This window comes from Akebia trifoliata, chromosome 5, assembly GCF_017979445.1.
Source record: "Akebia trifoliata isolate Shusen 1 chromosome 5, ASM1797944v1, whole genome shotgun sequence".
In the NCBI taxonomy this organism is placed as follows: Eukaryota; Viridiplantae; Streptophyta; class Magnoliopsida; order Ranunculales; family Lardizabalaceae; genus Akebia; species Akebia trifoliata.
Genome location: NC_141379.1, coordinates 32,122,466 through 32,137,496, shown reverse-complemented (window position 1 = coordinate 32,137,496; position 15,031 = coordinate 32,122,466). Strand labels below are relative to the sequence as shown.

The 15,031-nt window shown below is 34.1% G+C and overlaps 2 protein-coding genes across 2 annotated transcripts; both read right to left on the bottom strand.

Annotated features, from left to right (window-relative positions):
- Window positions 1-206: 206 nt before the first annotated feature.
- LOC147402254 (small ribosomal subunit protein eS1z-like) lies at window positions 207-3,953 on the bottom strand. Its single transcript, XM_086443862.1, has 7 exons — window positions 3,817-3,953; window positions 3,664-3,711; window positions 3,454-3,559; window positions 2,372-2,509; window positions 2,107-2,292; window positions 1,204-1,404; window positions 207-524 (listed from the first exon to the last, which is right to left on the bottom strand). The coding sequence occupies exons 1-7, from the start codon at window positions 3,825-3,827 to the stop codon at window positions 429-431; spliced, it is 786 nt and encodes a 261-aa protein (XP_086299988.1). The 5' UTR covers window positions 3,828-3,953; the 3' UTR covers window positions 207-428.
- A 920-nt stretch (window positions 3,954-4,873) lies between these two features.
- Window positions 4,874-11,015, bottom strand: LOC147402253 (Protein prenylyltransferase superfamily protein). The gene is made up of 9 exons (XM_086443861.1): window positions 10,639-11,015; window positions 8,805-8,869; window positions 8,116-8,164; window positions 7,871-7,965; window positions 7,670-7,755; window positions 7,098-7,157; window positions 6,689-6,770; window positions 5,492-5,605; window positions 4,874-5,321 (listed from the first exon to the last, which is right to left on the bottom strand). The coding sequence occupies exons 1-9, from the start codon at window positions 10,823-10,825 to the stop codon at window positions 5,151-5,153; spliced, it is 909 nt and encodes a 302-aa protein (XP_086299987.1). The 5' UTR covers window positions 10,826-11,015; the 3' UTR covers window positions 4,874-5,150.
- Between the last annotated feature and the right edge of the window lie 4,016 nt (window positions 11,016-15,031).

Here is a 15,031-nt window from a genome sequence, read left to right as displayed (position 1 = left end):
AACATCCCACAAAAATGTTCAGCTTATGTAAATAATTTTTTAAAACTACATGAAGCACCCCAGGCCCAGATCACAAACTGGAACAATGCCATACTGATATCTATGTCAGGCTTTGGCAGACCTACTGATGCTGTTTTGCAAATATGCTCCACCTACTCAGCACTGATGCTAAACAATAATCATACAAAAATAGCTGCTTAACTCAATTTTACTGGTAAAGGAGAAACAAATAAATGAACCTTCCTTGTGTGCATATAAGCTTCCAATTAAACTCATCACCATGTTTGTTTCCTTCTTTCTGGTCAAAAATAAAATAAAATCTGTGCCGCTTGCTAAATAATTTAAACAAAATGGCTAACCATTTATCCACTCAAGTTTTACGCAACAAACGACAAAAATTGAATAAAAATGGAAATGCTAAACCTTCATTAAGCACCAACAACTTCGGTCTCTCCTTCTGCCATTGGCTCCTCAGCTGGTCTCTCCACCTTCACGCCAACATCTTCAGAGTAGTCACCATGAACCTAAAAACCCAAACACATCAAGAAGAAACTATAGATGAAGAGCTAGCAACTGTATTTCATTTCAAGTAAATTCTGTTAGGAAGGTTAAATAGATCATTGGCTCGTTCAAGAAAAAAATCAAGTTGGCTTGAAATTCAACAAAGTCAACTCAACTTGATCCATCAATCCAAATCAACAAGAAACAAAATTCAACATTTTATGAAGAATAAAGTTGACTAGTCAAATCTTCATAACCTGAATGGCTAAAGCAATGGTTTATCAATTTTCCGAGTCACCAACCCTTTTTTATATGAATAATACTAAACTGACTAATAAAATAGCCACTCCCAACACACTCAACTGACGTGGAATGTGCACAGAACCATAGATTTTTTCCTCGAGATCAGTGGAGTGCTTTTTTAGAGTCAGTTTAGCACAGCTCTTTTTATATATTTTAATGATTTTCATTGCAGTGATGAAAGAAATAGTTTTCCTTGCTCAAGCAAACACAACTTCGGCTTATCAAAATAAAACAAATACCCTGACTTGACCTTGTCTGCTAATTTTTCAAATATTGGTGTAATAATGCAGATGTTTAAATTTAATGTTTGTTGTCTGATTGGATGAGGTTTCTTACTATTTTTGAATAAAAAAGATTATAAAAAGGAACCATAGAGGAGGGAAAAAGAATGAAACATGCCTCCATCAACTTGCCAAGATCGAACTTTGGAGCCTTCAAGATCTTGACTTTCCGAATGAAGACATTTTGTAGTGGGTAAATGCTGGATGTTGCCTTTTCGATCTCTTTGCCAATCACCTCAGGGATGAACTTCTGCACCAACTCTTTCAAGTCACAAGATGTCGCCTGGTTCAACATAATTTCCCTCATCTTTCGGCGAATCTGACAAAGCAAAACAAATTCAACACTCGTACATGTATAACCACAACAAACTATCATATTTAAATGAAACTTGCAAGCAATGTTGATGCATGTAATACTAACTGAAAACAATTAAACATATACAGATGGCTTAAAATGGGTCGAATTCGGCCAGATCTGAGTATCCATATTTGGATCCGGATCCGAATTTGATCCTAATAGCTAAAACCATACCCAAACCATTTTGCTTTCAATAAATCCAGATCTGGATCCGACCCGATCAAATTACTTGATTTGGGTCGCTGATAAATCCAGACCGTTCAATATTTTTGTTGCGAAATTTCTTTTCAAATTGCTATACTTTTCAATTTTACCATTATAATTCTTTTATTTCATAAGAATAAATGCTATATTAAAGTCCTATAAAAAAGACATTCTAAAAAACAAAAAAAATTCAAAGCAATATATCATTTGGATCTAGGCAGATATAGGGACGGATCCATATCCAACCTAGATCCGACTCAGGTCAAGGGACATCAGCCCATATTTTTATTCAGATCTACTCCAAGGGTCCAAACCAGCTAAATTCTGATTTGGATAAAATCTGACCCATTTTATGGTCTTACATATACAAACCACAATTAGGAACATATGTTCAAAAATAGCATGTAGGACCATGAATATAGAACATAAGGAACTTGGATTTGCAAATAATAACTCTACCTGTCTGATCTGGCTGGATTGAGCATAACAGGTTCTCTTGACTTGGTTGGGGCGTCTCTTGGTGAATCCGATGCAGAACATCCTTAAACCATAGTTATCTGTTGTCTTCACGTCCACATGTGCTTCAATCAATGTCTGCCACTTACGCACTAGAGATCTCAACTTGTCTGTTGTGAAGTCCATTCCCTGAATTGCCAAATTGGATTGATATTTTTGTTTCTAATTCTGAAACTTGAGGAAGAAAAAATAAGTTTTTGTCAATTACCCAAAAGTTAGTGAGGACATTTCTTCCTTGGACATCCTCTGCTCTCAGTCGGATCTTTCTGTAGGATTGATCCTCATCGGCCTGAAGATCTGCCAAGGAAACCTCAAACACTCTGTGCTTGAGCCCTTCTGAAGCAATCTGTAACAAGAAAGAGATAAAACTGAGGACTAAATACTAGAAAAAATTAAATGATCTTATTGCAAAGTATAAAATAAAGCACAGAAAATGGATCTCCTAATGTTTTAAAACTCAACTCAACTTGAAAGTACGTTGAGTCTAGTAAAACTGGTGATTCATGAGTCAACCTCCCAGGCCCAATTACGTTGGGAGACAAATTTTGACCTATATGGCTTAAAAGTTTCAGATTGAGCTGATTTTTTATAAGGATGATCTCTATGGTGAGGAGATCATCCGCACAAAAAAATCAGCCCAATCTGAAACTTCTAACCCCATCAAAAGTGGTTTATAAAGTTGAAGAATTGTGGGCCGTCAACTTTTATCGTTAATTCGTAAATCACTTTTGATGGGGTTAGAAGTTTCAGATTGGACTGATTTTTTGTGAGGATGATCTCCTCACCATAGATATCATTCTCACAAGATTGTCTACGCTATATATATATATATATATATCAATTCATTCACAACCATAGATTTTATGAGGAGAAAAAAAAGACACATCAAACGTTAGCTGGAGACCATGTAATCAATCAATCAATATTACGAGGTTAACCAATTACCAAAAATTCGAACAAACAGACACAATACATAAAATCAAATCAAATGAAAACTAATACATAGATTAAAGAAACAAAGCATAGAAAAGAGGTGGTAACCGATATTAATTTTATAAGATCAGAATATCTTACTATTCTGATCTTCAGATCGAGAAATTTTGATTCCTTAGAGAAATTTGGCATTCAAATAATATGATGTTACATAATGAATCACGATGGACATAATATGGTGTTCCCTACTATTAAATTTGAAGTTAAATACTGGAGATTTCAAAAAATAACATAAAATTAGATCGAAAAAAATATAATACAATAAACAGAATGAGAAAGAGAGAAGAAATCACGGACCTTGGTTCCCTGAGTTCTAGAAACTAGGGTTTTCCCGACATTCCTGACGTTGAAGACTGTTGGCGCCTTAATGTCATACCAATCCTTCTTAGTGAAAGGATCGACCCTGTAAAATTGAACATTAATACCAACAGATGACATGAGAAACAACAAAGAGATCAAAAACTGAAGATCTTGATTTGTTAGTGTTTCTATCTATGATCTACTCACGCCTTCTTCTTTCCTCCTTTCTTCCCTTTCGAGATCCTCTTGTTCTTCCTTTATGAAAAACACAAAATCGAAAAACAAGAAGAAAAGCTTAGTAGCTGTGATTAGAGAGACTGCATGAGAAAAAGAGATAAAAGGAGAGAGAGGGAGAGATACCCGACCGCCATTGTCGAGGAATGTGTGAGGTTCTTTAGGGCAGCTTCAGAAGCAGAGCCAAACCACGATCCTCAGAGAAGAAAAACCCTAATTTTCAGCTTTCGTCAACAATGACTCTAATAGATGATTCAATCTTTAACTCGACCGATTCCGATTCGACACGAGAGAGTCGTGATTGACTCGTACAGCATGTTGTGATTTTATGATTATATTCTTATAGGTTGGTCTACACATAAATAAAAATGCAATTACTCGTTAACAGATATTTACGAGAAAAAATGACCAACTTTTAATTTTTTCTAGTATTTAGTCTATCAATATCGAGGTGGGATACACCAATCATAAAAATAGAAAAAGGGGTAAAATAATCCATTCTAACATTATAAACAATTCTGTATATATTATTTGTATAATTATATTGACATTATTGTTAAACTTGTAATTCAGATTTATAAATTGACTTTTTTTGTGAGAATATTGATTTACGGCGAAGAGCTAAACATGATAATATCCATATGAAGTTATGAACACTACAAGCGGCGATATTACAAATAGGGGCTGGAACTGCTTGAATGTTAACCCAATCAAATTTTTTGGCCTTATAATATGAGCTTATCAACAGCGTGATTTTGGGATCTGATTGATATCTGCAAAGACTAATATGAGTTCCGACCGATCCAATCTGGCTTGGTGGATATATTTAGATTTCAACTCGACACTAATTCATCTATAAGATAGCTTGGGTTGGGGCACGAAACATGATGCCCGAGGGTGTGACTCTAGGGACTAGTCAAATCCTGAAGGATGTATGGATACCCTCCGATATCAAAACATTAAATTAGATAAATAAATAAGTAACAAATATGATCATAGAAAAAAATGCCGATCTAATCACAATCAGATGGTTCCGATTTCAGGGGTCCACCTGCCCAAGTACTCTAGATGAAAACAAATCTCTCTCTCAACTAGAATTGCCCCACAGAAGAATACCATTGTACCTACTAATCTATAATCAGTGTAAAATCAACATGGATATTCAAAAAAATTAACTACCCTGTTTAATAAATTTTCTTCAAACTATTCTAAAACTCTTCATTATTCAAAACACCTTTCTGTCAAAACGAAAAAAATACATAGATAATTCTCAAGAATAATGCAGATTAAATTTTTTCTCATTTTCCTAGTTCACATTAAATATTTTAAGAAAAAAAACACAACCAAATAAAATACCAAACAAATTAAGCTTTCGCAATTCGCAGCCATTCTGCATTAAATTGTTGTTAATCCTTCAATTTTGCCAAAAACATGCTTTAATCAGAAGTCATAAAAAGTAGTTAGGATTGAAGCTTCAAGTTTCTTAGTGTGGCTGTAAGCAGAGGAAGCTTATCGGAAGCTCTCTTCTTGTAGTCTTTCTCCAAAGCCATTGCAGCAAGAGATTGCAGCTCTGAGCTCCCTTTGTCTTCTTTGTTCCGCCCTTTTGTAAACTGACCAATGGCGCCGCTACACTGAACAACAAAATTGAAGTCTTGTCTTAGTAATTAAAAGAAATTTGACCATAATACTAAGACTCTAGATTTACTGGAAAAAAAAATCTTCATTGACTATATTTTCTGTAATTTAAAACATCTCTGAGGGAAAGAATGTGTGTCAAGATTGAGTTACACAAATATCTCACCAAGACAATACCATAAAGCGCTCTGGTGTTCTTGCCCCCCGTCAAGTCCACAGTAGTTGCATAGTATTTTTTAGCCGTCTGAAGATTCTCTAGGCCACCAAGAGTGTAGAGTACCTTGTGAATTGAGGGAAGCAAAATGTAAGGAGATTGATTTAATACATCCGTTGCATATTAAGCTGACAAATACACCCATGGAGGTATAATTTAAGGCAGAATTGCATAATGTCGAAGTTTTTAACTGCATATCAAGAGTAGTTCATCATTCTGGGCTGGTAACCACTTGAAAACACTTTGTTTATCTAAGCTTTTATTATTTATTTTTTTTAATTTTGACAAGGGAAAAAGAATTAGGCTAATAAAGAGGAAATAACAGATTATATATAGAACCAAAAAAAATATAAAAATGCCCAAGTGAGAAACTGAGTCATTCAAGGAATGTAGAGTATCCCACCCCTTGAACAAAAATCACCCCAACTAAAAAAATACTCCAAAGTGGATGCCTTGAAATTCTTGGCCAATTGGGGGCCAAGAGAGAGAGAGAGAAGAAAAGCTTTGACATGCATTTTCCTTGTGGGTTTCGATATTCTAAAAAAAATGCCTCTTCCTTTGCTTCCAAATAACATATGGCCAACCCAAAAAGCCTCCAAAGCCATGACGACAACACATTAGAACAATGTCCTACCGAGAAGATGTACTAGGTGAAACCCATCAGATGGTAAGTCACAATGTGAGCCACATGAATGATAAACAACAGTGAGGATCTATTACCTTAATCCCTACAAGACTGAACCAAATATTCCTCTATTAACATGAGAATGTATTCATTGCTCCAACCACTTCTTAAAAAACATAACAAAAAAACAAAGAGCCACACGGTCCTCCTGCTAACCCTCCCTCTAGCCCAACCGTGAGGCATCTTAAAGTTTTCCCTTCTTTTTTTCCTTGTTCGATAGGCAAATTCAATTCATACACCAAAAATAGGAGAAAAAACAAAGGTGATAAGGAAGTAAGTTGAGATGACCTAACTAACCTACAACAGGGCAAGCAATAAGCATCTTAAAGTTTAGATTACAATAAAGAGAACTATGCAAGCATGATTTCTATACAAACTATGACTATTACTTTTATTCATAATAAGAGAGTACTAGACTTGGTTAATCACCAAAAGAACAGAGATGCATGGGTAGGTAGACTTACATCGGCATAGGCAAGGTGGTATAGAGGAACTGTGGGTTGACATAATATTAGCTCCTCGTAACAGAAAGCTGCTTGGTTATACCTGATAGGAAAATAATCACATAAAGCTCATTAATATTGGGGAATCTATTAGGTATGGATAAGGTATGGATAAGCACAAAAGAGGCCGGATTTCTTGGTTAGCTCAACCAGATCAAATGGTCCCATGCAGTTCAAGTTCCAACACTGTCAAGCATTGAGCTACAATGAACCTTATGTGACCACTCTGATGTAAGCAATTGGCTTTTCAGTTGCTTATACAACATGGTTCAAACACAATGGACTGCACGATCAACAGTGTAGAACCACTGGACCATCTAATAGCGCAAGCTATTATATGTTTTCTCAGATAAATACACAAATATCTCACAATTGTAGGGAAACATATATTTCGGCAAGTTCTCTCCAGGCATCATGATCCGCCATAAATCTGAAACAAAAACCAATGATCTCAGCCATGTTGCTGTACAGCACAGATAGTATTAGAAGAAAGTTTTAAATATGCGTGCATGTATAAACACATATGAGGAAAGATATTTGTACACAACTTTTCCATAAATATGGGATGAGTTGAAGGCAGATCATTGGAGGATGATTTCAATGAGTCAAGGGATGATTTTTGGTGAAGATGGTTTTCTCAAGATGGGAGATCCTCACAAAAAATCGACTCCCCATACCCACATACACAATTTTTATTTTTTTCCAATTAGTAATCCTCATTTAGGTTAGAAGTGATGGCATGGGCTGATTTTTGGTGAGGAGACTATCCTCGCCAAAAATCAGAGCTTGACCCATCTCCATGTGGGCCCCTTGACACTAGGGACCACCCATTTTCCTCACAAAACCCAGCCTTCAACTCATATATATATATATATATATATATATATATATATATGTGGTCCCTAACAAATATCTGTGTGCGTGGGCAATCTGATTCATTACATTTCAAGATACTTATTAAGCCCTTCAATAGCCGCTGAGATATTGCCTTGCGCCTTTGCCATAGCAACCCTCCTCTTGTGGATTACCTACAAATAAGAAAAATTGGGACTTCCACTAATCACATTTCTAGGAAAAAAGAACGTCTATGGAATTTACGAAATAAATTGAAAACAAGTTTCATTTCTCTAATGCTAATTCTACTTGATCAAGTGGGTTATCCTCTAGAAGGCTTGAGTAAGCTTTTTCTGCATCTGCCCACAATCCCTTTGCTTCAAGCAACATTCCTTCTAACCTGCCTATGGATTATTGCCAAAACAAATATGACAAACCAACACTAAGTAAGCCCTCAAGAAGCAATTGTAAAGATAAGAAAAAGGAATTACTTCCACCGAATGTATACAACCAGATGTGCATAAACACAAAGGAATATATATCAATTGACTCACCAACTCTTGTACTCTCAGGAAATTTCTTCTGAAGAGCCTTTATGCAATCCTGCAGAAAAGATTCCGAAGTTTACATCCAACTTCATCTCAAAGAGTCCCATATATAGAAGTAGGTGAGACATCTTAGTGTAAGCAAATCAGCCAGATAAAGTAAACAGCTCAATAACTGGTGGATGGGAACTAAACTTTGAAGATGAGAACAAAAAATTGTGATTAGAAAGGAGCATAAAAAGCAGCTAGATTTCTGATATTATCTATTTACTATTTCAAATAGTATACTTTGGCTTCACCAAACAGGCCCACAATTAAAAACCTCTCTTTCAATTAATGATGTAGAACCACCATCTACCTGAATCTCCAAAGTAACCTTTTAAATTAACTATAATTCTACCCTTACACAATCTTTGCAAATCATTTGTAGATGCACATGATACCAGCTAGTCATTGACAAAAATAGAAATATCACTCTTTCCAGTGTTTTCAAAACCTCTATGAGTAAAATCAATTATGTCCCAAAAAAGAGAAGGTGGAATCTAAAAGGAGATAAATAGGTCTTTTAGAGATTAATTGATAGGATATTGCCATTAGAGAAACAAAGGTGTGATAAGGGACTTAGTAGTGAACTAGATGCAAGAGACCTAATAGAAAAGCCATTCTAAAAGCCAAAACAAAGACAAGAATGGTTTTACCTTTGCAACATCAAGGTGCTGGCAGTCCATAGCTGCAATAGCCACCTGTTCATAAAGAGTCCACTCTACATCACGAAACACATGCAAGTTAGTGTGTGATCTTTTGTCCGATAAAAAAATGGCATAAACTAAATATATAAATAATAGATCTCTATATACAATAAGAATTAGCACATGAAATTTAAAAATACATTGTTTTATCTTGTTATCAAGTTTGGACGGAAGATCTTTGGGTAAATGTACAAATGCTCTGCAACCAACCACTCTCAAGTGCTCATATGGGACATGATTAATATTCCAAACTTTCTGGAAAACATCCACTCCTATGAGCCAAACGGGATACATTAATCAAATAGCATGCATTGTGCACAGCCTCGCCCAAAAAAGGATCTCTGCAATCTAGTAATTGAGAGCAAATACCTAATTCCTGTCACAATTATGCAATTAATCCTTTCTGCTAACCAGTGTGCTAGGGGGTGTTGGAAATTACATTCTTGTGTCTAATATCATGAGTCATACATTACTCCACAAACGGATATTAGGTATATTCACCACCAGTGACTATCCAAAAACGCTTCAATAGCTTTCCTCTTCCTCAAGTACCATTATCTTGAATAAGAGTCCAAGCTTATTTAAGTATATTGATGCAAGATACCATTTGATTAGAGATTTTATAAAGAAAAAAAAAATTTGTTGCAACTTGAGAAGATCCATACCAACAAAAATAGTTCATGTATAATGGCTATGTTTTTACTCAATGAAAGAAGTAAGCTTTATAGAAGTATGGAAAGTTTGGGTATGGTGGATCCCGTTTTATTAGTTGGGACAAGGAGAGTGTTAGAAGTCCCTCCTCATGTGATGGTGAAATCTACTTCTCTTTTAGAAAAATAAATCCACAGAATGCATTAAAGAGTTGTGTTTGAATTGGTACTTGAGTGCTGAGAACATTAACTGCTCACCTTCCCAACTACTCCTTTGCGATGGTGGGTTTGGTTCTTGGTAATCATTTTTATATGTAAGGAGAACAAGAAAAGAAAGGACAGTCGGAGAAGAAATTTGGGGATTCTCTTCAGAGCAAGACAAGAAAAGGAAGAAGAAGAAATCCAAGCCCTTTCCAGCATTTTTTGTGTTGATATCTTATCTTTGTTCTTGTTGAAATCCATCTTATTCAATGAGTTATTTTTGTTATCCAAGAGTTGTAATATTCACTCTTAATGTTTGACATTTAGTTTTGCTAGAGAAGACATGTATCCCATTATTTCACATAGTGGGAATTTTGACTAGGTCTCATGAATTTTTTCATTCAGCTTGAATGGTTTTCCTAGTAAAACATCACGATGTGCTCTCTCATTATTAATTGTTGATGTGCTCTCTCATTATTAATTGTTTTTGTCCTTCAAACTTTTGTTCCATAGATAAAGAAGAGATAATTCAATTTCCAGTAAAACTAAGGATAACCTATTTCCATGAATTTGAAGACCAAAAACTCTACAAAATCCCAATTGGCAAAACAAGTATTCCCAGAAAAAAAATCTTAACATTCAGTCATTAGCAACAGAATTCAACAAAAACAAGAGTTGAGATCTCAATTTTAAACCCTAAAATAAGGATTCCAAATCACAAAATTCAAAATTTTCACATCACAAGATACACAAAAACGTGATCAAATCAAATATTCGTTGAAATCTCAATTTTAAACCCCAAAACAAGGATTCCAAATCACAAAATTCGAAATTCCACCTCCTCACAAGATACTCAACAACGTGATCATATCGAATTTCCAAACTATCAAATATACCATAAAAAATTAAAAAAAGAAACAATGAAAACTCACCCTCTCCACCTAGTTTTGATCGCTTCTTTGAGTCGTTCAAGATCGACAATCCGTGCTTCAAAACCTTATCAGAACGACGAACTTTAAGCTTCCGAACGAGACATAGATACTCCCAAACACCTCCTCCGCCATTATCGACCTGGTTCTCAAGCTTATTCAACTGAGCTTCCTCTGCTGCCCCAACCATCTTCAGTTAATTACAAGAACACCACTAACTTCAAACAAAGATTAAAGATTCGCTTAGTTTCAGAGAATTTTCTTCGATAAGATTGTGAGGAAGTACAACAGAGACAAGATCTACAGAGAAGAAATCGCCTCCCTCCCTGTCGCTTTGTTTCTCTCTCTCTCTCTCGCCTTGCGACGACTTTGGATCTGGTGGTGGAGAGTAGTGGATCCAACCACAACTCGATGAACACTTATTAACTAAAAGCCCTTCATATTTTGGTGAATATTTGAGATACCCCTGTGTTTTCAAACCGATGACATCCCTTGACCTTGGTCTTCCTTTTGAGATTAATAGAAAATGACCTAAACTCAATAACAAGTAGGGTTGTCAATGGATCAGATCGATATCAAATTGGGACCAATCTGATGAGGATTGGATTGGACCCGGACCTGATCTGATAGAATTGAATTTGATTTTTTTTGGAATCTCAATATTTGGATCCATACCCGATCCAAAACAACTGACTCAGGTCCAAATCGGCTTAAACCCTATTTAATGTACAAAATCTAAACAAAATTTAGATATTTAAAATAAATATATGATCTAATTTAAGTACTTTATTACATTTTTATCAAACTGAGTCCCTAACAAGTCGAGACATGGTTGATCCATAATTATTTGATAGACTAATGATAAAATGACGCATTACAACGTATGCGTTGATGACGCAGTTGACATGGAAAGTGCACATAACCGTAGATCTTTTTTCCTTGTGTATCCCAAAGAAAAAGATTTATGGTTCTATGCACTTGTACATTAACCACCTACGTTTTTGGTACGTCAATTTATTACGACTCAATCTAATAAGATACGGATCAAACCTTATTAGAATCCAAATCTTGACCCATACATGAAATTATTGAATGAAACGGATTAAATTTTGAAGATGAGGTCTGATAGGTTAAAATTAATTTACTTTAGAGGTTGAAAAGGTTGAAAACAATGAAATTTTAGAAGAAAATTATACTTAGAGATGAGGGTATTTCCATAATTTTAGCGTTAATCATTTAAAATAGACTAAGGTCAAGGTACAGGTCGTCACTTTGAGAAAATACAGGTAGGGGTGTCAATGGGTCAGTTCCAAAGGAACTTAAAACCATAGCCATTAATATTAGTTTGGTTCAGGTTCTTGTCGGTTCCGGGTCCAATTCCTAAAAAAATGGAACCGGAATCGGAATCGGAACCGTCAAAAATTACGGGTACCCATTGGTTCCGGATGTCAAGATTCGAATGAGAAAAAAAGTATTTCAAATCATTATAACAAAAAATTTCCTTCCAAAAATTAACATATTATCAACAAAATTATTAACCTAGTTATAATTTATTATATTAAAGATACAAATTAATGATTTTTTTCAAAAGTAAAAAAACTTACCTATGTTAAAAGTAATAAATTTTTAAAGAATGACTCATTTTAAGTTTTAATCAATAATTTATTCGAAAAATTAAATAATTGTGTATAACATACATTTATTTTGAAATAAAAAATACCTTAAATCTTCTATAGTATATAAATAAATGACAAAATAAATCGGTTTCGGGTGCCTGCAGTTTGGTTCCGGTTCCATTTATTTTGGAACTTAACGGTTTCGATTCCATTTTAAATCTAACTCTAATCGGTTCCAATAAAAAGGGATCCGAAATCAGGGTTTTCGATTCTGGTTCCTGTTCGATTTGGGTTAAATGGGTACCCATTGATATTCCTAAGAACAAGGTATTCAAACGTGTATGACATATGGGTATGACTAAATCACCCAAACTTTTGATTGTGAAATGACTGAAATATCCTTGACTCAAATAGGTTTAGGTTTTATTGGTTTAGGTGGACAGTGGGAGCAAGCGTAATCTTTATAGGGCACACTACAAGTTATTCGCATTTGTAAATAATTTGACAGCAAATAGACGATTTTAACTCATTCAACCTCATCAAAGAAATTATTCAAATTATAAATATAGCCGAAGTACTTTTACATTAACATACAAATGAATTTACAAAAATACCCTATCAAAGGGTATGGTAACCTAAGTATTGGAGTAATAAAAATACCTTTCATCAAATAAATTATTCAAAATATAAAAATATCTTTAATACTTATTACAATAGCATGCTTACAAATTTTCAAAAATACCTCCATGGTGGATATTTTTGGAATAAAATTAATAAGAGTATTTTTGTAATTTTCATATACAAGTAAATGTCATGATGAGATGTATTTTTGTAAAATGACAAAAGGAAAATATTTTATTTTTTCTTAGAATATGAACGTTTAAAATTTGAATGGTGATTTTTTGACGCTCCTTCTGACAGACACATGCATACGCCTCTGAAGTGGCATGAGCTAGAACTATAGATTTTTTACCCTCGGGATACACAATTGTACATCCCCATAAATATGTGCAATTGTGTATCCCGATGAAAAGAATCTATGATTCTGACACATGCCATGTCGGAGGGCATATGGGGGGCATGTGTCAGATGAGGGCGTCAGAAAATCAATATTCTAAATATTTTAATTCTTTGACACATGAGGGATGGGGACGATTTCTTTCCCCACGAATATTAGTCATGCATATCTCATTATGTCACACTTCTCACACAAACACAACCCAATGCATTTGAAATGAAAAAAATTCAACTAACATCATGTTTCCTTTCATTCTTTTTTTAATGATTCATCTATAAATACTCATATTAACACTAATTAATCAACCGAGAGAAAAATGGAGGTATTCCTTTTGGATTCTTTGATTCTCTCATCTCTTTTAGATAATTACCAGTTAATTGGTTTTTAAAATTTTTTAGTATTGACTTAGACTTAAGAAGGATCACTTAACTAAGTGGTAAGATCTTGTGGAAGTTGTTCCCAATGTCTTAGGTTCAAACTTTAAACCCTTGAAACCCTTCTTATACTAAATTCTATTAGATTCAAAATTCTAAAATCTAAATCTTGACTCCTCTCTCAAAAAGATGGTTACGAAAAATAAATAAAGACTTCCTAGAGATCAATAATATCCCCTCGCATATTAATATACTATTTCCTAAAGATACGTTTCTTTTGGGAATCCCTAGCATGTCAAACGTCTGTTTAATAGAATATCAACCATGGGTTGACACTATTTTATCCATTGGTACTATGGCATTACCGTTTATGTTGTCAAAATTTTTTTTTTATTGATTTTAAACTTCTAAATTTTTATCAGTCATCTGCAAGTTTAGTTATTTTAGCTAATTTTCACATTGGATGGTTGTACTACTATCTAATCTAGTTTTTAACATTATAAATTTAGAAAATTAAAATTCATAATTATTAGTTTACACTTTTAGATATGTGCACGCTTGCAATTAAAGTAATCTGAGATGTTGGAGAAAACTAAAATCCATTATCTGCCAGGTACTAATTTTTAACCACTAATAAATTCACTCTCTTTTATCTCTCATTTTCTATCATTCTTCTTTCTGACCAAAAGCCCTATTGAACGAATTATAGTACATAGATGTAATTCTATTTGGTTTTATTATGTTACTTTATTTCGTTTTCCTTTCTTTTATTTATATATATTATTTATTATTATTATTTTTTTTTTTGAGATAGTGTTTGATTCTAAATTTATTTTTTCTTACCCATCCTTCATTTTAATCCTTAGATCTAAAAATATCTCTCCTCTCACCTCCTTATAAGTCACAAACACAAAATCACATCAAGATACACATTGGTTTATGAAGTTGTGGAGCTACTTTCTTTAATTTCTCTTACTCTTTTTATGCTTGTGTTTGTGTATGAAAACATTATTTTAAAAACTATATTTAGTTCCCTTACCAACCCACTCAAATTGTGTTCCATTTTTTTATTGATAAATTTATTTTTAATGAGTCCAGTAACCTAGAGCTGGTAGGATTTCAACCCAAGTCTATGGTATTATCATCTAAAGACTTTACCAACTAAACTAATTGGCACCTGCAATTGTACTCCACGGTTACCTTTAACCCTTAATTTCTAAATCAAATTACTTTTAGATCTGTAATTTAGGTTTCAGTACCCTCAATTTTTAAATCAAGGCCAAACTCTTTATCAAAATAAAAAGGGATTTAACCTCTCTTTCTAGCTGAGAAGGCTTTGAACTCTCTCTCCCCAATATTTGTTAGAAACTGATCCTTTTATTTTTCAT